The sequence below is a fragment of the Lathyrus oleraceus genome, chromosome 2 (assembly GCF_024323335.1).
Source record: "Lathyrus oleraceus cultivar Zhongwan6 chromosome 2, CAAS_Psat_ZW6_1.0, whole genome shotgun sequence".
NCBI lineage: Eukaryota > Viridiplantae > Streptophyta > Magnoliopsida > Fabales > Fabaceae > Lathyrus > Lathyrus oleraceus.
The window spans coordinates 302,494,057-302,517,135 of NC_066580.1; the positions used below are offsets into that span (position 1 = coordinate 302,494,057).

General features: G+C 38.4%; 1 protein-coding gene across 1 annotated transcript; it reads right to left on the bottom strand.

Annotated features, from left to right (window-relative positions):
* Nucleotides 1-18,138: 18,138 nt before the first annotated feature.
* LOC127122979 (uncharacterized) lies at nucleotides 18,139-19,011 on the bottom strand. Its single transcript, XM_051053251.1, has 2 exons — nucleotides 18,526-19,011; nucleotides 18,139-18,408 (listed from the first exon to the last, which is right to left on the bottom strand). Exons 1-2 carry the CDS (start codon nucleotides 19,009-19,011, stop codon nucleotides 18,139-18,141), a joined length of 756 nt encoding a protein of 251 aa, XP_050909208.1.
* Nucleotides 19,012-23,079: the final 4,068 nt, after the last annotated feature.

Genomic DNA, 23,079 nt, shown 5'->3' on the forward strand with positions numbered 1-23,079 from the left:
AATGGATGAGATATAATGGGGTTGAAGATGAAGAGGGAGGGGAAATGAGACAAACACAAATTGGTCATGGGAGGAATTTTATCAAATTAAAATCATTCATTCATTTTGGGAGATGAAATGTACATTTCATCAATCCCCTAAATCCAATGATTTTAATCCAACAAAGTCAAATCAACCTTGACCAAGGCCGACACAATAGTCAAACTTCACAAGTAAATAAAAATAGCTCAACATAATTTATTCACAATTAAACAATTAAAAATGCATTAAATTAAATTATGTTTGATCAAAAACCTAAAACCTCTTCAAAACACCAAATAAATGGCCAAGAGATTTATCATAGGTCAAATAAGGTCAAAGAACCTTGGAGAAAAATTTTCATTATTTTTGGAAAGTCAAAAGTATTTTTAAAAAGTTAAAAATATGCACAAAAACAATTAAATCATGAAAAATATTAATGTTGATCCAAAAAGTAATTCTAATTCAGAAGATGAAAGAGAAAAATATTTGATTTTTTTTGGTGAAAGTCCCATATTTTTTGGATCAATATTAAAATTAATATGAATTAATGAAAATAAAGCAATTAAAATGAAAATTCAGAAAATAAAAAATATGTGGTCCATCTGATCTCCCTCATTAATTGAGGTGGCAGATCAAATGGTCCAAAGCGCACACTCCATGTGATCTCTAGTCAACTGTGCAACACACGTGGTAATCACAACCAACGCTTAAGATTAAAATATTTTGAATGGATCATGTGGTTCAGAGACTTGCCAATACATCGCTGGAGCCAGAGCTCCGGTCTTCTTCTCCGGTGGACCTCACCGGACTGGTCCACCTTCAACCATCACCAAAATAAAAAAGCAAGACATGGATTTAAAAAAAAATGCTCAGGAGCTCGAATTGGGCCTCAATTTTGTCTAACTCCAAGTATATAGGAAGATACAGGGAGTTGAATTTAGAGGATCATGATTTGAGTTGCTTCGATTTGACCTCTAAGCAACTCAATCCTGCTGCCTACATTGGTAGGACTTCAGACAACCAAAAATCAACAAGAATAGTGGAGAAATAAGAGAGAATCGAAGAGTGGAAAAATATGGAAAATCACCTTCAATGGAGCTTCAGATTTGCATGATCTTGCTCTGAATTATGCTTGCCCTTGCTTCAGATGCTTAATGGAATAGAAATGGATCAAGGAAAGGGATGTACTCTTGGAGTTTCAATCTCAAAATAGTTGAAGATTTGAAACTCGATTTTCAAAGAAAATCTTCAAGCTTATCCTTTAATGGTGAGAGTTTAGGGTTGCTGAATCAAAGCTTGCGCACGAGGTCCCCATTTCTGAGCAAGAGAGCTTCTATTTATAGGCCAATGGGACTGATATTTTCACACTTCCATTTTTGGAAAAAGTTTGAAAATCTACCTTGAATTCTTGCATGGGCATGTGATAGGCCTATCAAGTGATGCACTTAGGTCCAAAATTGAGTGTAAGCCATGCTGAAATCATGTTGTCAAGCCATGCCTACGTGTATGAAAAGTGGAAGTTGATATTATCCAAATGGTCCTACAACTTTAACCCATGCACAAGTCATTCTTCATTTGTCCAAATGAGATGATTTTTGACTTTTTTGGAAAGGTTAGATTAAGAGGAACAAATTTCATGTTGAACACGTTTTCATTTGAAGCTTGGATCATAATGAATATTAAGGTGGAAGTTTGGAAAATCAAACATATAAAAAAAAATCTAAGTACCAAGCCATATGTTCACTTCTTCCACCTTGAATAACTTTTTCTATGGGCTTCAAATCAGAAATGTTCCTTCATCAACATTGTAGCTCTTCCTAATCCCTTCAAATTAGTCACAAATTTGACCTCATTTGGATTTTGGATGAAGACCAAGGAAAGATAAAACACGTCACCTATTAAAGTGAACATATCAAGGATAGACTCAGAGGGGAGAATAAGATTTATATCTACCGTTTACTGGGCAGATTACCGCAAATAGGAATTACAACTACCTTTTACTGGGTAGAATACCAAAAGCAAGAGAAATTCTATCACCGATTAAAGTGAACATATCAAGGATAAACTCAAAGGAAGAATATTTGTCATCGGGTAGGATGAACATATCAAGGATAGACCACCATGGGGAAGAGGAAGAATATTTGTTATCGATTAAGGTAAACATATCAAGGATACACTTCCGGGAAAAAATAGGATTTATATCTACCAGTTACTAGATAGAAGACCGCAAAGAAGAGAAAATCCGTCACCGGTTAAAATGAACATATCAAGGATAAACTCTCTAGGGAGTAAAATAGGGATTACGACTACCTTTTTACTAGGTAGAATACCAAATAGGAAAAATATTTGTCACCGGTTAGGATGAACATATCAAGGATAAACTTGCCGGGGAAACATGAAAACGAATCCGCTGGGGAACAATAAAGAAGTAGATTACTTTTTACCGGTTACTGGGTAAAGGTAAAGTACTCAACACCAAGAAGCATATTACTAGTTACTGGGTAATAGACCCTCAGGGACCAAAAGATATATCTAGGTAAGAGCTAGAAAGAAACAATCAAACAAGACTCAACCCAATAAGGATATAACTCAAGGGGAGTGTTTCCATCCAAATGATACTCTGAGGAGGAAACTGAAATAATAATCATCCACGAGGAAATAACTCAGTGGGGAATGAGAAAGAATAAACTCTTTCTGCTTAAGGGGCTGACACTCTACAATTGAAGGAGGACAGACACACCAAATCTGCATGGGGAAATACTATCACCAAAGTAGGGGATCAGAAGAAAAATCAATGCGATAAAATGCACCATGAAATATCTGATGTTGTGTTTATACATGAATATGCATGTATATGATTATGATTATACTGACAAAACATCACAAAGGATACAAATAACGAAGATTTGAATCATCACTACAAAACACTCGGCTAATCTTAACAAAATGGAAACAACCACTGGAGAATCTGCTAGGGATGAAAAAAAATCATCTAGCTCAGAATAAATTCAACTCTGGCCGGGGAAGGACATGCTTCCAACCAATCACGACAAACTTCACGAGGGAAGAGAGCACTACTGAAGGATAAAGATGGATCTGCTGAGGATCCTAAAATGAGTCAACGTTGCAAGGCACTTTAAGTTAATACCATATCAACTGGGAGACAACCTTGCAGGGGAAATACTGCTCAGAATTAAGCCTGTCGGGAATTAGGGAACTTCTATCATAAGACGAAACTCTTCCGGGGATTCAGAAGGTAAAACTCTGAATGAGGAACCAGGAAAACTGTTGGGGATACCGTGACACATGGGATAAACTGTCATGCTTATGCGACACAAACAAATGCAATTATGGATCTGGAGACCAAATAAAGGTTCTGAGATAGCTAGGGTTCAGTTATTAAGTCACAAATTGGGGAATGTAAAACATGGACACCTCAGCCGGGGAATATGAACTGCAAAGGGGACCAATCATCCGCTCAACTTGGGATAATAGGTTGCTTGGGGAGGATAAAGTCTTCTTGAGCATGAGGTCACCTTCTCTGAACACACGAGACTTGACCTTCTTATCAAATGCTTTCTTCACTCTTTGCTGATACATTTGACCATGACACATGGTAGTCAATCTCTTCTCTTGAATCAAATTCAACTGGTCATATCTGGTCTGACACCATTCAGCTTCTATCAACTCGGCTTCCATCAAGACACGCAATAATGGGATCTCAATCTCCACGGGGAGCACAACTTCCATTCTATAAATGAGAGAGAAAGGGGTTACCCATGTTGAAGTGCGGATGGATGTACGCTACCCATGTAAAGCAAATTGGAGCATTTCATGCCAATATTTGTATGTTACAACCATCTTCTGAATGATCTTCTTAATGTTCTTATTTGCAGCTTCAACAACCCCATTCATCTTGGGTTTGTAGGGAGAAGAATTATGATGTGTAATATTGAAGTCTTCGCAAAGAGCATCCACCATATTATTATTCAAGTTCGATCCATTATCAGTAATGATCTTACTTGGCACACCATAACGGCATATAATCTGATTTTTTTGATAAATCTTACAATAACTTGCTTGGTCACATTTGCATACGATTCCGCTTAAACCCACTTTGTGAAGTAATCAAAATCCACCAGAATGAAATGATTCATGTTTGAAGCTTTCGGCTCAATCATGCCCATCATATCAATTCCCCACATGGAGAAGGGCCATGGAGAGGAAATGACATTTAACAGTGTTGGAGGAACATGAATCTTATCTACATAAATTTGACACTTATGGCATTTCTTAACAAACTTAGAACAGTCAGATTACATTGTCATCTAATAGTAACCTTCTCTCAACATCTTCTTTGCCATAACATGTCCATTAGAATGAGTACCAAAAGAACCTTCATGGACTTCAGTCATCAACAGGTCTGCTTCGTGTCTATCTACACATCTGAGCAAAACCATATCAAAGTTTCTCTTATAAAGCACATCACCATTCAGGTAGAAGTTGCCAGCTAATCTTCTCAAAGTCTTCTTTTCTTTCAAAGATGCCCCTGACGGGTAAATGTGACTTTGGAGGAAACATTTAATGTCAGAATACCATGGCTTTTCATCTTTGACTTCTTCAACAGCAAACGCATGAGCTGGCCTATCAAGATGCATCATAGTCAAATTAGGAACTTCATTCTAAAAATTTACCACAATCATGGAAGCCAAGGTTGCAAGAGCATCTGCCATCCGGTTTTCATCTTGAGGGATATGATGGAACTCAACCTTTGTAAATAAAGTTGAACTCCTCCTTGCATAATCTATGTATGGTATCAAACTGGGTTGATTCATCTCCCATCCACCTTTGATCTGATTCACAACCAAAGCTAAATCTACATAGACGTCAATGCATTTAATTCTGAGATCAATGGCCTCTTCAAGCCCCAGAATGCAAGCTTCATACTCAGCCATATTGTTTGTACACTTTAAGGTTAATCTAGATGTAAACGGAAAATGAGTGTCGTGAGGAGTAATAATCATAGCCCCGACGCCATTACCATATGAATTAACAACTCCACCAAATACCATGCCCCAACGTGAACCAGATTCTGGCCCTTCCTCAAGCAATGGTTCATCACAATCTTTCATCTTCAAGTACAAAATCTCTTCGTCAGGAAAATCATACTGCACTAACCGATAATCTTCAATAGGTTGGTGAGCCAAATGGTCAGCCAATACGCTACCTTTAATAGCTTTTTGAGATCGGTATTCAATATCATACTCAGATAACAACATCTGCCAACGGGAAATCCTCCCAGTTAAAGCAGGCTTCTCAAAAATGTACTTGATTGGATCCATTTTGGATATCAACCAAGTAGTATGATTTAACATATACTGGCGCATACGCTTAACATCCCAAGCCGATGTGCAACATGCTTTCTCAAGCATATAATACCGAGTCTCGTAGTCGGTGAACTTCTTACTGAGGTAGTAAAATGCATATTCTTTCTTCCCAGATTCATCTTGCTGACCAAGAACACAACCCATACTTTCTTCAAGCGCAGTCAAATACATGATCAAAGGTCTTCCTTCAACAGGCGGAGACAGAACCGGAGGCTCAAGAATATACTCTTTGATACTATCAAAAGCTTTCTGGCAATCCCCGGTCCAATCACAAGATTGGTATTTCCGAAGAAGCTTGCATATTGGCGCACATGTGGCAGCCATATGCGATATAAATCTTGAGATATAGTTCAAGCGGTCGAGAAAACCTCTGACTTGCTTCTCAGTTTTGGGCGCAGACATATCTTGTATTACTTTGACCTTGGCAGGATCAACTTCAATACCCTTCTCACTGACAATGAAGCCCAATAACTTACCAGAACGAACACCAAAATTACAATTATTGGGATTTAAGCGGAGTTTATATTTCGTCAAACGCTGGAATAGCTTCAACAAATGCTTAACATGCTCTTCTTTATCACAAGATTTGGAAATCATGTGTATTTAAACCGAAAGGCATCACTCTATAACAAAATGTTCCCCATGGTGTAATGAATGTCGTCTTCTCCATATCTTCAAGTTTCATCTTGATTTGATTATAATCGGAAAATTCATCCATAAACGAAAATACTTTGAATTTAGTTGTATTGTCTACCAACATATCAATGTGTGGCGGAGGAAAATCATCTTTTGGACTGGCTTTATTCAAATCTCTATAATCAACACACATACAAACTTTTCCCTCTTTCTTCGGAACATGCACAATATTGGCCACCCATTACGGATATTCGGAGTTTATAAGAAAACCAACATCAATCTACTTTTGCACTTCCTCTTTAATCTTCACTACCATATACGGATGTTCATCTCAACTTTTGCTTGACCGACGGACATTCTGGCTTCAAAGGAAATCTATGCTCTACAATCTCAAAATTCAAACTAGGCATAGCTTGATAGGACCAAGCAAACACATCAGAATATTCAAGAAGAAGATCAATCAACCCCTTCTTAGCTTCTGGACATAGTTGATACCCAATCTTGACTTTCTTTACCTCATCATCGAAACCCAAGTTGACTAATTCAATCTGCTCTTCAAACGGCGGAATGGCTTTTTCCTTGTGCTCAAGCAAATAGGATAACTCATCAGATACTCCTTCATCATCATTCTCTTCCTCAGCTTCAAACACAGGGAAATCAAAGTTTTGAGAGGGACTATGATCATTAATTCAATGGAATTTAGAACCAACCTGCATAATGATTTGATATTTTTATTTTAGAGAAGTGGAGTGCAAACAAATATTATGCAGATGGAAAGATTATTATTCATTTATGTTTTTTTTGTGATTACCATTTTTAGAAAAAGAAAAAAGTAAAAACAAACATGATAGATGTGGATGAATAAAATTTTCTTTTATTGATGATAATAAGGAAAATGCCTAACAATGTTCACTTCTCCCATAGGCATAGGAGAATGATTTTTATTTAAAATAATGAAAACAAATTACTTAGAACGGTGCATAAAAACAGGAACATCAACATCAACACAGTTGTTGTAGGTCCGGTCGTGTGTCACAAATTTGGCGCAAGCCTCGTTTTCATCACCGTGTTCAATAATGGAAGTTGAGTGTTGATCATCCTCATGAATGAACCCTCCACTGTGGAAAACTGTTAGCATAGCCTTGACATTGGCGTTGAATGTCCCTAGCCGAAATCCCATCCCTTCTTTGTTCTTATTTTCAATGACTTCCATAACACGACCCCACTTATCAACACTTCCAGTCTGAATAGCCTCTTGTGCATCCTTCAAATAAGACGTGGGTGCCCCAAATTTCTTCAATTCATCAGTAATGGACAAAGCTTAGAACGTCATTCCAACCTCCTCCTCAACATCAACATAAGTAATAGATGATAAAATGGCTTACCAATAATGCCTTCTCTCCACCAATAACGATAAGCTTCCCGTTCTTCACAAATTTCAGCTTTTGGTGTAGAGTAGACGTCATAACTCCCACTTTATGAATCCATGGCCTTCCCAATAAGCATCTTTAGGCCGGGTGAATATCCATTACTTGAAAAGTAATTTCAAAATCACTTGGACCTATCTTAACTGGAAGGTCCACTTCTCTAATGACAGTTTTACGAGAACCGTCAAACACTTTTACAACCACGCCATTGTACCTCATTGGGACGCCCTGATAGGAGAGTCTTGATAGAGTTGATTTTGGAAACACATTTAATGATGATCCAATATCAACCAAAACATTGGACAACGCGTCCTCCTTGCAATTCATTGAGATATGGAGTGCCAAATTGTGATTTCAGCCTTCCTCGGGAAGTTCTTCGTCACAAAATCTCAAGTTGTTACAAGAAGTGATGTTTGCAAAAATATGGTCAAATTGATCCACAGTAACATCGTGTTCCACATAAGCTTAATCCAACACTTTTTGCAATGCTTCTCTATGTTCTTCAGAATTCATCAGTAACGACAGTACATAAATCTTTCACGGTGTTTAAAATAGTTTCTCCACAATGTTAAATTCACTTCTTTTTATCAGGCGTAATACCTCATCATCATCGTTAGTCTTCAATTTGTTGGATTCACCAGACTGACATATTGGAGCACCAACTGGATCAACTACAAGAATCTCTGCCTTCTTTGCTACATACACGTCTTCCATAACTTTTGAAAACACTAGACTGAACACACGACCACTACGGGTCACTTTTGCTATATCCACAATATTCACCACTAAGTCTGCAACTGGAAGAGGAACCTCTTGACCATTTTCTATCATAGGGGCATTATACTGGCATGGCACGGCCTTATCGGATAAGTAGGGGACGTGGCCTGCTAACCATCTAACCAACGATGATATTGATATGTTGACATTATTGTTCTTGCTGCTATCATATTGAATAACTACCTGCTCATGGGTCTTGAATACTGGCACTATCACATTCACATCATCTCCCACACACCTTGACTGTTGAACCGGGATAACATTCTCATCCATCAACCTTTGAATATCTCTTTTGATAATTACACAACTGCGAGGATTCACACTAAAAATGACACAACCATCATGGTCATGTTCACAATGTCTCACCTTGCACAAATCCTCGTGGATCTCCACCAAATACCTAAGGATACGACGTACATCAAATACTCTGAAGTTCCCTAGACAGTCGTCCACCATGTTTACTGAAGAGTTACCATGAGTAGGCAACGGGCTGGCTTTCACATTCGGTGCTCTATCCTCAAAGGATATCATACCACTCTTGGCAAGCTTCTGAACTTCATATTTCAGCAGATAACAGTTCTCAATATCATGACCAGGAGCTCCCTGGTAAAAACCACAATGAAGATCAGGTTTGAACCACCATGGCAGTGGCTTAGGAATTTGAGGAGGGTTCCTTGGCTGGATAAGATTCTTGATTACCAAGAACGGATATAACTATGCATATGTCATAGGAATAGGGTCAAAAGAGACCTTTTTCCTCTCAAAGGTTTGCTGATGATTGTTGTTGTTGTAGTTGGTACGTTGTTGCGGTTGTTGTTGATGTTGTTGTTGCTGAATAGGAACTGATTGATTGGTTGAATTGTTGAACAAAACTGGAATCACTGATGATACCTGGTACTGATGTTAACAAGATTGAGAACTTTTCCTTACATGAGGCCTCCTCTGCCTCTCAACTGATACTGCATTAATTTCTCATTCCTTCTTTTTAGAGAAACTTCTACCATACTTCTTGCTTGTTGTCGCTTCATCTTTGGACAAATGCCCTTCACAGACTCCTTCCTCTAATATCATCCCTATGTTTACCATCTCAGTAAAATCATTTAGGGTACTTGAGATCATACATTCATAATAAAATGAACTCATCGTCTTAAAGAAAATCTTAGTCATCTCTTTTGAAATTCTGGTATCAGATATGAGATGTCGAAGGTAATGTCACGACATTAATATCTGAACAACAACTAAAATATAAACAGGATAAAAACAAAGAAACAATTGAACACATGACACAAGCAATTGTTAACCCAGTTCGGTGCAAACTCACCTACGTCTGGGGGCTACCAAGCCAGGAAGGAAATCCACTAAACAGAATTAGTTCAAAGACTCTTAGTAAACAACTTCAAGTTATAGTCTTTTCACCTAATCTCTACCCGTGTGACTTCTATCTAAGAACTCTTAGATATGAGACCCTACTCACTCCCCTTAAATCACAGCAGTGATATAAAAACAAATATTACAAAGAAAGCTGATATCACATGTCAAGACAACACGCGTGACAACTTGTGATAACTCTAAGTTTTACCAAAATTGATGCCAACCCATAGAACCAACAAACTCCCCCTTTGACAAATTTTGGCTAAAACATACTTCCGATCATACGTTCACAAGAAATCAAATAAAGTATCAGTTCAGCAGCAGAAGTAAACATATGCACATTACTAGCAAAAATAGCAACTAGTAAACACACATGCGCTTGTGCTCAAAACACACCACCTCCCCCTTCAGCTAGTCCACACCAAGTACCAATCTACTTTACACAGACAGAACATTCCTCCCTCCCTCATAACATCAAACAACATCTATGGCTATAGCTACATCTTCCCCTTTTTAGCCAAAAGAGACCAAAGAGACAAAATAAATGTCTACTCAGTCATAAACCAAATTGTCAAAAGTTAAGGCTTACAAAATTAAGTACATATTCAGTTGTAAGCAAGCTGAGATACAAACCAACAAAACATGAATACAACATAACAGAATTTGCAAAATCAAGAAAATCCATCAAAACAGCAACAAAAATCATCACATCAATGGGGGCCAAATTCAAAGGAGCTAATCAGAGGAGCTTGAGCTTGCAACTTCATTAACATCAGAAACGAAATTGCTTCTTGTCTCATCATTAGTTGCAGACCTCTCACTAGAGGTGTGGGCTTCAGCTTCCTTAGCATGTTCAATATTCTCACCTTCAGCTCACTCCAAGCTTGCAATCAGGGCTTCCAACGATTCTTTTCTAGCTGTTGCTACCATTATCCCTTCACCCAGCTCTTACAAGTCTTCTTCAGCTCAGCAATAGTTTCAAATTTTGAGGTTGGCTTTTTCATAGCAGACGTCAAGAAAATGTCTTCGACATGACTGCCTTCAAACAGTTTATAGTGCACTGACAAAGTAGGTTTTCTTCTACTTGGTAAGTCATTAGAACTCAGAATCCCAGGGTGTTGACTCAGGATAATCCCACAAATCATAGAGGGAAATGCAATAGGCAGCTTAACTGCATTAGTAGATGCATGCTTGATAATTTGTTCAAACATAAATCTACCATAGTCAAAATTCATTTTGGTTCCAACAGCAAAAATAAATCTTCCAAGGGTATTAGCAATTGTGGAAATGTGGTTGGTAGGCACCTAATTTGCACCTCCTATATTATGCAATATTTCATACTTGATAGTTAACTTCCCAGCAGGAAGATGCTTTTTAATAGGCCACCCTTTCACTTGCCTTTCTGTAATCTCTCTACAGACCTCATTGTCTGTAGCTTCCAATTCACCTGCACCCTTAACTCTTTTTCCCAGAAAATTGTTAATGACAGTGGGAGAGAATGTGATACACTTACCTCTCACAGATACTTTGCAAAATTCCTTGTTGTTCTTATCAACAATATCCTCAGGAATGTTGACAATGAATTCCTTAACCAAACCCTTATAGCACTGAGAGAACCCAACCACAGTCTTCATCAACCCAACAGTCTTTATTAGGTCCATGACCTCCTTGACTTCAACAACATCCTTTCCTAACTCCCTTTCCACAGCCACCCTTCTTTGAATCACAAATTTCCATTTTGCAGCTCCATCTTCAAGATGAAAAGAGATATTATCCAAATGCACAGCAACAACTTTCACAGGGGACTTCCTCACAGTGGTCTTCTTCACAGGAGAGATGTCAGGGACATCTTCCTTAACATCTTATTCAGACTCAGATAATTCTTTAACCTTCCTCTTCTTCACTTCAACCTTGCTCCAAGATTTGGAAGGACAAACACTAGCAGTCTTCTTAGCTGTTTTAGCTGACATCATTTCAACCACAAATCTTCCTTTTCTAGTCTTCATACGCTTAGCCACACTTGGCTTTAAGTGATGAAGTAAGTTATCCTCTTGCTCATCATACATATCATCCTCTAGGTCAATCACATCGTTTGCAACATCATGCTTCTCAAAATGGGAAGCATTGGCAGTTTTAGATGCCACATATTTTCCTTTACCAGACACAGTTTGCCCTAGAGAGCATAAACCTTCAGCATCCATGTCCTTCTTAGAACTGGAGAAATCGTTATTCTTCTCACTATGTTGTGCAACCTCAAAAGAGGGGTACATTTTAGACAGGGGAGTAGAGACTCCCTTCATAGAATGTCCTTTATTAAGGATTCTAGTGACTAGGTTCCTTATGACACGATCAATGTGGTGTATATCTTCCTTAGAACTAGTGGCCTGAGTTGAGCCAGAAGGGATACTAAAGATGTTACCCTGATTGGGGCATGCAGAAGCTGAGGCATCCATGGGATGGTTTAAATCAAGGGCTTCGAAGGGAATAACTGATAGAGGAACCACATCCAAAATCTCATCATCGTGAATGTCCATGGAAGGAGTGTTAACCTTGTGAGTAGACTTAGTAGTTTTTGAATCAGATAGAGTTTGATGTTGTGACATCTTGACGTTTCTGTGGAAAAATTGAAATTGCCCTAGCAGAGGAGTGTGAGGAAGAAGCAGGGAGTTGGAAGAGTTGGAGTAGGTAGTGAGGTTGCGTGTGAAAAGGTAATAGATGTTATTTCCAAAACTAGGTGATGATTTACCATAATGGGGGCGCTTTATTTTAGCCACATAGACACTACTTTGCTTACTTTTCCCACTCCATATTAATTGCTACAAGTCTTCATAAATGCAAAGCCCTAATTTTCCTCTCAGGACTTCAAACTGATTTGCATCCAATGCCTTTGTAAAAATATTAGCTAACTACATCTCAGTAGCAACATGCTCTAAGGTTACAATCTTATCCTCCACAAGTTCTCTAACAAAATGGTGACGAATATCAATATGTTTTGTCCTGCTGTGCTGAATAGGATTCTTAGAAATGTTTATAGCACTCAGCTTATCATAGTACAATGTCATGACATCTTGCGTGACATTGTATTCAGTCAACATTTGTTTCATCCACACCAGTTGAGAACAAATACTTCCACCTGCTATGTATTCAGCTTCAGTAGTAGACAGAGACACACAATTTTGCTTCTTACTAAACCATGATATTAAATTGTTCCCCAAGAAGAAACATCCTCCTGATGTGCTTTTCCTATCATCAGCATTTCCAGCCCAATCAACATCACAATATCCAGACAACACATATTCAGATCCATGAGTGTATAGCATCACATAGTCACTAGTGCCATTGACATATTTCAGGATCCTTTTCACTTGGTTTATGTGACTCACCTTTGGTGCAACTTGATATCTAGCACATACACCTATAACAAAAGCAATGTCAGGTCTGCTTGCTGTGAGATATAGCAGACCCCCTATCATGCTTCTGTAGAGACTTTGATCCACACTGACACCATTTTCATCTTTAGACACTTTTAGATGAGTAGGAGCAGGTGTCCTCTTGTGGCTTGCATTCTCCATGCCAAACTTCTTAACAATATATTTGGCATATTTACTTTGAGATAGAAAGATAGAATATTCTATCTGCTTGACTTGGAGACCAAGAAAATAGGTTAGTTCTTCAACAAGGCTCATTTCAAATTCAGACTGCATTTGCTCAACAAAATGTTGAACCATCTTACTTGACATCCCACCAAACACAATATCATCCACATATATCTGAGCCACCATGAGCTTTCCTCCTTCATCTTTGACAAATAAAGTCTTATCAATGCCTCCCTTCCTGTATCCATTGTCAATGAGAAACACTATGAGTCTCTCATACCAAGCTCTAGGAGCTTGTTTCAACCCATAGAGGGCTTTCCTCAACTTATACACATGCTTTGGAAGATTTGGGTCTGTGAACCCTTTAGGTTGTTTAACATACACTTCCTCATTTAAGTAGCCAATTAAGAAGGCACTTTTCACACCCATTTGGAACCGTTTAAACTTCAGAATACATGCCACTCCTAGCACTAATCTAATGGACTCCATGCGAGCTACAGGAGCAAATGTTTCATCAAAGTCAACTCCTTCAACTTGAGTGTATCCTTGTGCTACCAATCTTGCTTTATTTTTAGTAACCACACCTTTTTCATCAGATTTATTCTTGTAAACCCACTTTTTTCCAATAACATTTATTCCTTCAGGTCTTGGAACCAATTCCCATACTTCATTTCTCTTGAATTTGCCTAACTCTTCCTGCATGGCATTGATCCAGAATTCATCAGTTAAGGCTTCTTTGACATTCTTAGGCTCAATCTTGGACACAAAACAGGCATGTGAGATCACTTCCCTTGATCTAGTGGTGACCCCTTTATTTGGGTCTCCTATAATAAGATCTTTAGGATGATCCTTCTGAATTTTGATAGAGGGTCCCTTATTAACTTTATCAGCTTCAGGTTTAGCTTGAGTGGACTCAGTCTCATTACTTTTGTCCAGGAGATCAGTTGGGGCATCATTCAGAAATGTTTCAACATCGTCTGTGACATCAGTCTCTTGATCATCAACAACAACATTGATAGATTCCATCATAAATTTTGTTTTGGAATTAAAAACTCTAAAGGCTCTGTTGTTTGTTGAGTAGCCTAGAAATATTCCTTCATCACTCTTGGGGTCCATTTTACTTCTTTGTTCACGATCAGCCAGGATATAACATTTACTACCAAACACATGGAAGTATTTGACAATAGGTCTTCTTCCCTTCAAGACTTCATATAAAGTGGTTGGGTTCCCTTTCCTCAAGGTTACTCTGTTGTGAACATAGCAGGCCGTGTTCATAGCTTCGGCCCAGAAGTGGTAAGGAAACTTCTTAGCATGAATCATAGCTCTAGCAGATTCTTGGAGAATTCTATTTTTCCTTTCTACCACACCATTTTGCTGAGGGGTAATGAGAGAAGACAACTCATCACCAATTCCTTCATATGAACAAAATTCAACAAATTTACTGTTCTCAAATTCTTTCCCATGACCACTTCTGATTCTGATAACATGACTCTCTCTTTCTCTTTGAAGTCTTTGGCAAAGATCTTTGAACACATCAAACACATCAGATTTTTCCCTTATAAAATTTACCCAGGTATATCTGAAGAAGTCGTCCACTACAACATAAGCATACCTTTTCCCACCAAGACTTTCCACCTGCATAGGTCCCATCAAGTCCATGTGGAGAAGTTCCAGCACTCTAGATGTGGTGTCATGTTTGATCTTCTGATGTGACATCTTTGTCTGCTTTCCAATATGACATTCACCACAAACTCTTCCTTTATCAATCTTTAATTTTGGGATTCCTCTGACAGCTTCAAGAAATATAATCCTCTTCATTCCATTAAGATGCAGATGACCTAGTTTTTAATGCCGCAGTTTCACTTCTTCTTCTTTAGTTAGAGCACATTTTGATGAATAGCTAGTTAATTGAGAATTCCACATATAGCAGTTGTCCTTAGACCTAACTCCTTTGATGATCACCTCATTTTTTGCATTAGTAATCAAACATTCAGTTTTTGTGAAGTTCACATTTAGACCTTGGTCACATAGTTGACTGATACTGATCAGGTTTGCAGTCAATCCTTTAACAAGCAGCACATTATCAAGGTTAGGGACTCCAGAACAGTTCAGCTTTCCAATCCCCTTGATTTCACCCTTTGCTCCATCACCAAAAGTTACATAGCTGGTGGCATGAGGTTGGAGGTCAATTAATAAGTTTTTGCTTCCATTCATGTGTCTGGAGCATCCATTGTCAAAGTACCAATCTTCTTTGGCTGAGACTCTGAAGGAGGTGTGAGCTATCAAGTTAGTAGTACCAGCCCTAGGAACTCACTATTTTCTGTTAACAGAGATGTGTTGTTTGGGTCTAGGTTGATGATGAGTAGGACTAGGATAACCATACATCCTAAAGAAGAATGGTTTTATATGGCCAAATTTCCCATAGTAATGACATCTCCATCTTTGGTGTTTTCCTTTATGTTCTCTTTCCTTGTGATGTTGAGACACTTGATGTGACATCTTTGGTTTGCTACCAGTGGGACTACAATCAGGAGAGGATTCATTGAACCCAAGGCCAGCCATGTCTCCTGCCATCTTTCCAGTCTAGAGAGTTTTGTCTAAGGTGTCAGATCCACTGTTTAGCAATCTGACATACTTTGTCATCTCATCCAGTTTGGAGTTCAGAAACACGACTTCGATCTTCAACTTAGAAATGATTTCTAAGTGTTCTGTCTTCTCATCCTCTAGTTGGGTTATTAGTTTCTTCTGATTCTCCATTTGTTGACACACTTCTTCACTTCTGGAAGACAACTTCCTGTAGGAAGTAGCTAATTCATCAAAGGTTAATTCATCATCATTGGAGTCTTCATCAGAATCCCATCTTCCAGTCAAGGAAGTCACAAGATTGGCGGACTCTCCTTCTATTTCACTTTAGGAATTGTCATCAAACCAAGTAGCAGTAAGAGTCTTCTTCTGTTTCTTGAGATAGGTCCCATATTCAACTCTAATGTGTCCATACCCTTCACATTCATGACACTGAATTCCTTTGCCCTGTTTGGATTTTTCCTCAGATTTTATTCTTCTTCCAGCATCATTGGACCTACTGATGTCAAATGAGTGTTCTTGACATTAGACTTTGACCTTACATCCATCCTCTTTAAGAGTTTGTTGAATTGTCTCCCAAGTAATGCTACATCATTTTCCAGATCTTCATTAGTATCCTGATTATTGTCTTCCTCTTTCTCTTTAATGTTTGACATAAAGGCTATGCTTTTTACTTTCTTTTCAGATTCATCACTAATTCCCAACTTAAACGTTTGGAGGGATCCAATTAGCTCATCCACTCTCATCTAGCAGATATCTTGAGATTCTTCTATGACTGTCACTTTCATGGCAAATCTCTTGGGAAGTGACCTACGAATTTTTCTCACAAGCTTTTCATCTGACATCTTCTTACCCAAGGCTCTTGAGGCATTAGCAATTTCAAGGATATTCATATGGATGTCATGAATACTTTCATCTTCTTTCATCCTCAAGTTCTCAAACTTAGTAGTAAGCAACTGCAATCTAGAAATTTTCACTCTAGAGGTACCTTCATGAGTGGTTTTGAGAATATTCCAAGCATCTTTAGCCACCTCACAATTGTTCACCAGTATGAAGATGTTCTTATCAACCCCATTGAATATAGAATTCAATGCTTTAGAGTTTCCAAGAGCTAGTTCATCCTCCTCCTTGGTCCATTCTTCCTCAGGCTTCTTATCAGTTGTAACTTCTCCTTCCTTAGTAGTGAAGGGATGTTCCCAGCCTGTTAGAACAACCTTCCAAGCCTTATTATCCAAAGATTTCAAGAAGGCTACCATTTGAGGTTTCCAGTAGTCATAGTTAGATCCATCCAGAATTGGTGGTCTGTGTACAGATCCTTTGTCTCTATCCATAGTACCAGAAAGTAACATCCCAATATCTCACCCAGAACCAGAGCAGGATGCCTACTCTAATACCAATTAAAATTTTGGTATTAGATATGAGATGTCGAAGGTAATGTCACGACACTAATATCTGAACAACAACTAAAATATAAACAGGATAAAAACAAAGAAACAATTGAACACGTGACACAAGTAATTGTCAACCCAGTTCGGTGCAAACTCACCTACGTCTGGGGGCTACCAAGCCAGGAAGGAAATCCACTAAACAAAATTAGTTCAAAGACTCTCAGTAAACAACTTCAAGTTACAGTCTTTTCACCTAATCTCTACCCGTGTGACTTCTATCTAAGAACTCTTAGATATGAGACCCTACTCACTCCCCTTAAATCACAACAGTGATATAAAAACAAATATTACAAAGAAAGAAGACACTCTTCAAGGACACATGCTTGATCTTACTTCAAAGCTTCAACTAAGTAGACAAACAGTCGTGCTTCAAAGCATAGAGTGGACAAATTACAACACAAAAGTCAGTCCAATTCAAACATCACTAAGATGAATGAATGGCTCACAATACACAAGATCACACAAGACTAAAACCCTAAAACTCTCTCACTCTTTCGTTCGTTTCTTGTGTGTTTAAACCAGGTTTTACATGGCCTTTAAATAGAAGCTTTTGAATGGGCCTGGGCAACATAAAACCCTAATTCTATTTTACTTGCGTATCTTCTAAGAAACAGTTGTTAATCATCCCTTATTGGAAAATAGATCATTCTGGTTTTAAATCAAATTACTCCTTGAATAGCGCATTCAATCTCCACATAAGCACACACAGATTTGCATGAAAAACGCAATCTCAAGATACATAACATTCAGACTGAATATTCTCTATACTCATGTCTTAACATCAGGTCTGACATCTTAGCTAAATCCTGCACAACCATATTTAAACATTCTGCAGGAAGCTGATATCACATGTCAAGACAAGACGCGTGACAACTTGTGATAACTCTAAGTTTTACCAAAATTGATAACAACACATATAACCAACATCTTTTTCTTCTAAAGGCGGACTAATTTGAGCAGCTAACTCCCTCCATCTCTGGGCATATTCTTTAAATGTCTTCTTGTCCTTATGATACATAGACCTTAACTGATCTCTATCTGGGGCCATATCAACATTGTACTTATACTTTTTGACAAAGGCCTCACTCAAGTCGTTGAAAGAATGGATGCTAGCACTGTCCAGGCCCATGTACCATCTGAGGGCAGCTCCAGTCAGACTATCCTGGAATTAATGAATAAGTAGCTAATCATTATCAGTTTGAGTAGACATATTCCTGGCATACATGACGAGATGACTCAACGGACAGGTATTCCCTTTGTATTTTTCAAAGTTTGGGACCTTGACATTCACCGGAATTTTGACATTTGGAACCAAACACAGTTCAGCAGCACTCTTTCCAAATAAATCTTTCCCTCTCAAAGTCTTTAATTCCTTGCGTAACTTAAGAAACTGATTCTTTATCTCGTCCATCTTCCCATAAACATCTGGACCTCCAGACGGCTCAGAATGGTAAATAGTTTCCTCGACACAAGGAAGAGTATGAACAATAGGAGGAGGCACAAACATCACCAGGCTAGATGCCGGCAGAGAAGCAAAAGTAGGTGCATATCCTTCATGTATAAAGTTTGGTGGCGTTCCCCACGGGAACCCAGCTGGCATAGCCGGAGAAGATTGGCTGGTAGCAACAATAGGTACAGATGGCGAGGAAATCTCTGAAATAATAGTTCTTTGAGAAGGAGGAGTTGTAGGCGGCGGAGACGTTTGGTTCTGAGTAGCTATCACAGACTCCATCAGCACCGTGAGTCTGACAATCTCATCCTTCATATCTTTTTTTTTCTTGCTCTAGATGTTCCATTCTTCTCAATCGATTAGTTCGAGTGTTGTAGTGGTGAGTCAGCTTGGCTGATACACCGAAGAAGAACTGATAACACACCTGGCGGAAGAAACCTGTTATGCAAATGATGCATGAAATGCAATGTTTTTTATTGGTTTTAATTTCAAGGAAGATATGAAGTCTTATTTGCAAATATAATAATAACCAATAACAATAATTCTATTGACCATAAAATCTATTTTTATTTATAAAAATTAAGAAGGTTACACTGAGTACAATTTCAGAAACCAAAATACAAATACAAGAGAAAAAGGAAACTATCAACCTAAGGATCCCTAGCAAATGCATCAGATGATCTGGCTATCGGAGCATATTTCTTGCGGATGCGTCGAATCTCTGACTCAAGGGATGTCTTCATCTGAGCCTTCTCGAGCACAAGATGATCAATAATCTTCTTCCAAGCACCAGAAGACTGAGGCATTCTAGAGGAAAATAAATCCTCTGGCTCTCTCTGTCTCTTCACTACACGCTTCACAAGAATCTCAATAAGTGCATCTTTGTCTTTCGACTCAAGCTGCAACTCCTCATGCTTTCGACTCAAAGCATGAAGCCGCTCTTCCGATATGTATTTCTCTTGCTTCATCTTGGAAAGCGCGTCTTCCAACTCCTCTACATATTGGTTAGGGAGAGTTGATGGCTCAGCCACAACCAAAGACACAGGTCTTTCACAAGCACACGACATCTTCAGCTCCAAAGGTCTATTCTTCACCCAAATAGTGTAAACTTCCAAAGCTACACAATTGTGTGGACCAAGTTCGGATGTTTCTTTCCTATGCACATTATTCCAAACACGCACCATTCTATTCTTCAAAAGTTGGGAATCTTTAACTTCCTGATAGAATAAACCCTCTAATTGAATGTTATTAGGCTTATCTCTAAAGGGGAACCTGAATTGACGACGTACAAATGCTGGGTTGTAGTTGATTCCTCCTTGTGTACCAATGAGAGGCACGTTAGAGAAATCACCACAACTGTCAATAATATCCAAGTTACCCAATGCAGAATCATACCAAACAATATCATCATTAGTGAGAGACATAAGTCTCTGAGACCACCGTAGACATTGTCGGTGTAAGAACAAAATGAGTTCTACAATAGATTCCAGGATTTTGATGATAACAAAGGATGAAACCAAAAATGGCACCCTAACGAAATTTCTCTAAGTGTGCAGGACTCTGAACAAGAACAAAGGAATCTGATCGTTTTATCAGATACAAAATCTAATCAGATACAAAGTACTAGAAGATCAGAAGCATCTGAAGAAGAAGCGCGCTCTAGAAGTTCTGACTCTGAGCAAAACAGGACAGTAGAATACCAGAAGCTCTAAAAGTTCCTCTAGAATCAACTCTAATGATCTAAAAGACCAGGACTCTTAGAAGCTCTGATGTAACTTCAACTCAATCTCCGATTGACAGAGATAACGAAGATTCTGACGAAGGTTCTCCAAATCAAAAATAAGTAACGGAAACAACAACTTCAAATGGAAAGAAATTATATTTGGAAAGAAGTTATTCACGGAGACAAATTGGTTATGGCAAGAAACACAGAAGTAATGGCATTAAACTCTCATCAAAGACAAATATTCTGCCATTACTATAACGGTCCTTTCACCACTATATAAAGGACAGCATACTTCAGTGAGAGACACACCTGAACGCACAAAAATTCTCTACTCTCTCTCTCTTAGTTCTTTCACGAGCTGTTGCTCATACGTGAAAACACTTGCTTGCTCTACTTGCTGTAATATTTGCTTAATCTTAGAAGCACTTTAGATTACAAATTCCTTTTGTTAAATTGATTTTGTTCCTCAAGTGACTCTGCGTAGTCTGTATACTTGGGAGGACTAAGAGATCTTTCTCTTAGACGTTGGTTGTAATAATCTTTCAAGATTAGTGGATTAAGTCCTTTTTGAAGGCGAAATCTCCTTGGCCGGGTGGACTGGAGTAGCTTTGTGTTATAAGCGAACCAGTATAAAATCCTGTGTGTTCTTATTCTGCAAAAGCGCTTATTTTCCAAAAACAATTCAAACCCCCCTTTCTTGTTTTTCTCACCTTCAATTGGTATCAGAGCTTCGGCTCTGTTATTGATTTTTTAATCAAACACTTAACCGTGTGGAGAGATCCAGAACGACAAAAACTATTTCCTCACAAATGAAAGAGACAGTTACAATGCTAAGCCTCTTGTCTTTGATGGAGAGAAATTCGATTACTGGAAAGATAGAATTGAAAGTTTTTTTCTAGGCTATGACGCTGATCTCTGGGACATTGTCGCAGATGGATACAAACCTCCTGTAACAGATGCTGGAGTTGAAGTTCCCAGAAGTAAGATGACAGATGATCAGAAGCGCGATTTCAAGAATCATCACAAAGCCAGAACGATACTTCTCAATGCCATATCTTACAATGCGTATGAAAAAATACCAACAGGGAAACAACTAAAGACATACTCGACTCCCTGAGGATGACTCATGAAGGAAACTCTCAAGTCAAAGAAACAAAGGCTCTGGCTCTAATCCAGAAATATGAAGCCTTCAAAATGGAGGATGACGAAGCTGTAGAGGTAATGTTCTCTAGATTCCAAACTCTTATTGCAGGTCTCAAAGTACTAGACAAAGGATACACAACTGCAGACCATGTCAAAAAGATAGTCAGAAGCTTGCCAAAGAAGTGGAGACCCATGGTCACTGCCTTAAAACTTTCAAAGGATCTGAACAACATCAGCCTTGAAGAGCTTGTCAGTTCACTCAGAAGTCATGAGATAGAACTGGAGGAAGATGAGCCTCAGAAGAAGAACAAATATGTAGCATTAAAGTCCAGATCTGAAAGGCGCAAGTCTGACAGAAACAAAGCCTTCCAGGCCGAAACAGAAGATGCTGATGACTCTGAACAGGAAGACTCTGATGATGAAGAAGAATTATCCCTCCTGACCAGAAGAGTAAAACAACTATGGAAAAAGAGGAATAATAACTTCAGGAGACCAAGACCCAGAGGGGATCGATCAGAATCAACCTCAAAAGCTAAAACTAACAAAGATGTTATTTGTTATGAATGTAAAGAAACAGGTCACTACAGGAATGAGTGCCCCAAGTTAAAGAAAGACAGTTGCAGAAAAGAAAGCTTCAAGAAAAATTCTCTCAGAACCAAAAAGGGATTGATGGCTACCTGGGATGATAGGGAATTTGACTCATCAAAATCTAAATCTGATGAACAGGCTAATGTGGCGCTCATGGCCACCACATCCAGGAACACCTCAGATGAAGAATCTGAATCAGAAGAGGTATTTTCTGAACTCTCTCGATCTGACCTAGAATCATGTTTGTCTGAAACTCTCAGCTCATATCAGAAACTAAAACAAAAATTTAAAGCTATAAAAGGTGTTCTTGAAGAAACATTTGAAGAATGTGGCAAACTTGAGAAAACCATTTCAGAACTAAAAGATGAAAACAGATCTTTGACATTAGAAAGAGATGCAACAAAGAAAAATCGCTCAAAACTTGAAGAAGCGTTATCTCAAGCTCCACAAACTTCAAACACAATAATTTATAAATATGAAAAAGCTTTTCAAAATTTTCTGAAAAATGGGATAGGGAGGAGTATTATGGCATCCATGATTTATGGAGTCAGTCAAAACAATAGAAGAGGAATTGGATATGATCCTAGTGAAGATAAAACTTCTACTAATGACCAACCTAAATCTCCATTCTCATATCACTACACACACACACACAAGAGCAAAAATTTGATAATGCTAGAAAATCCAAAGTGATAAGAAACTCTGGGAAAAATAATCATAACGGACCCAAAAGACTCTGGGTACCAAAGGATAAGATTGTTTATGTTGCAGATATCTTATGCAACAAAGTTCAAACACCTGTCATGGTACCTGGACTCTGGATGCTCGCGACACATGACGGGAAGAAAGTCTATGTTCCAAAGCCTGGAACTTAAAGATGTTGGATTCGTAGGCTTCGGAGGAGATCAGAAAGGAAGGAACAGAGG

Bases quoted from the DNA above. Each gene is read 5' to 3' on its own strand.
- LOC127122979 (XM_051053251.1), bottom strand. From the start codon at position 19,011: ATGAAGGATGAGATTGTCAGACTCACGGTGCTGATGGAGTCTGTGATA. The intron at 18,409-18,525 runs GTCCCAAACTTT...CATTAATTCCAG, and splicing joins AAATTCCGGTGAATGTCAAG to GATAGTCTGACTGGAGCTGC.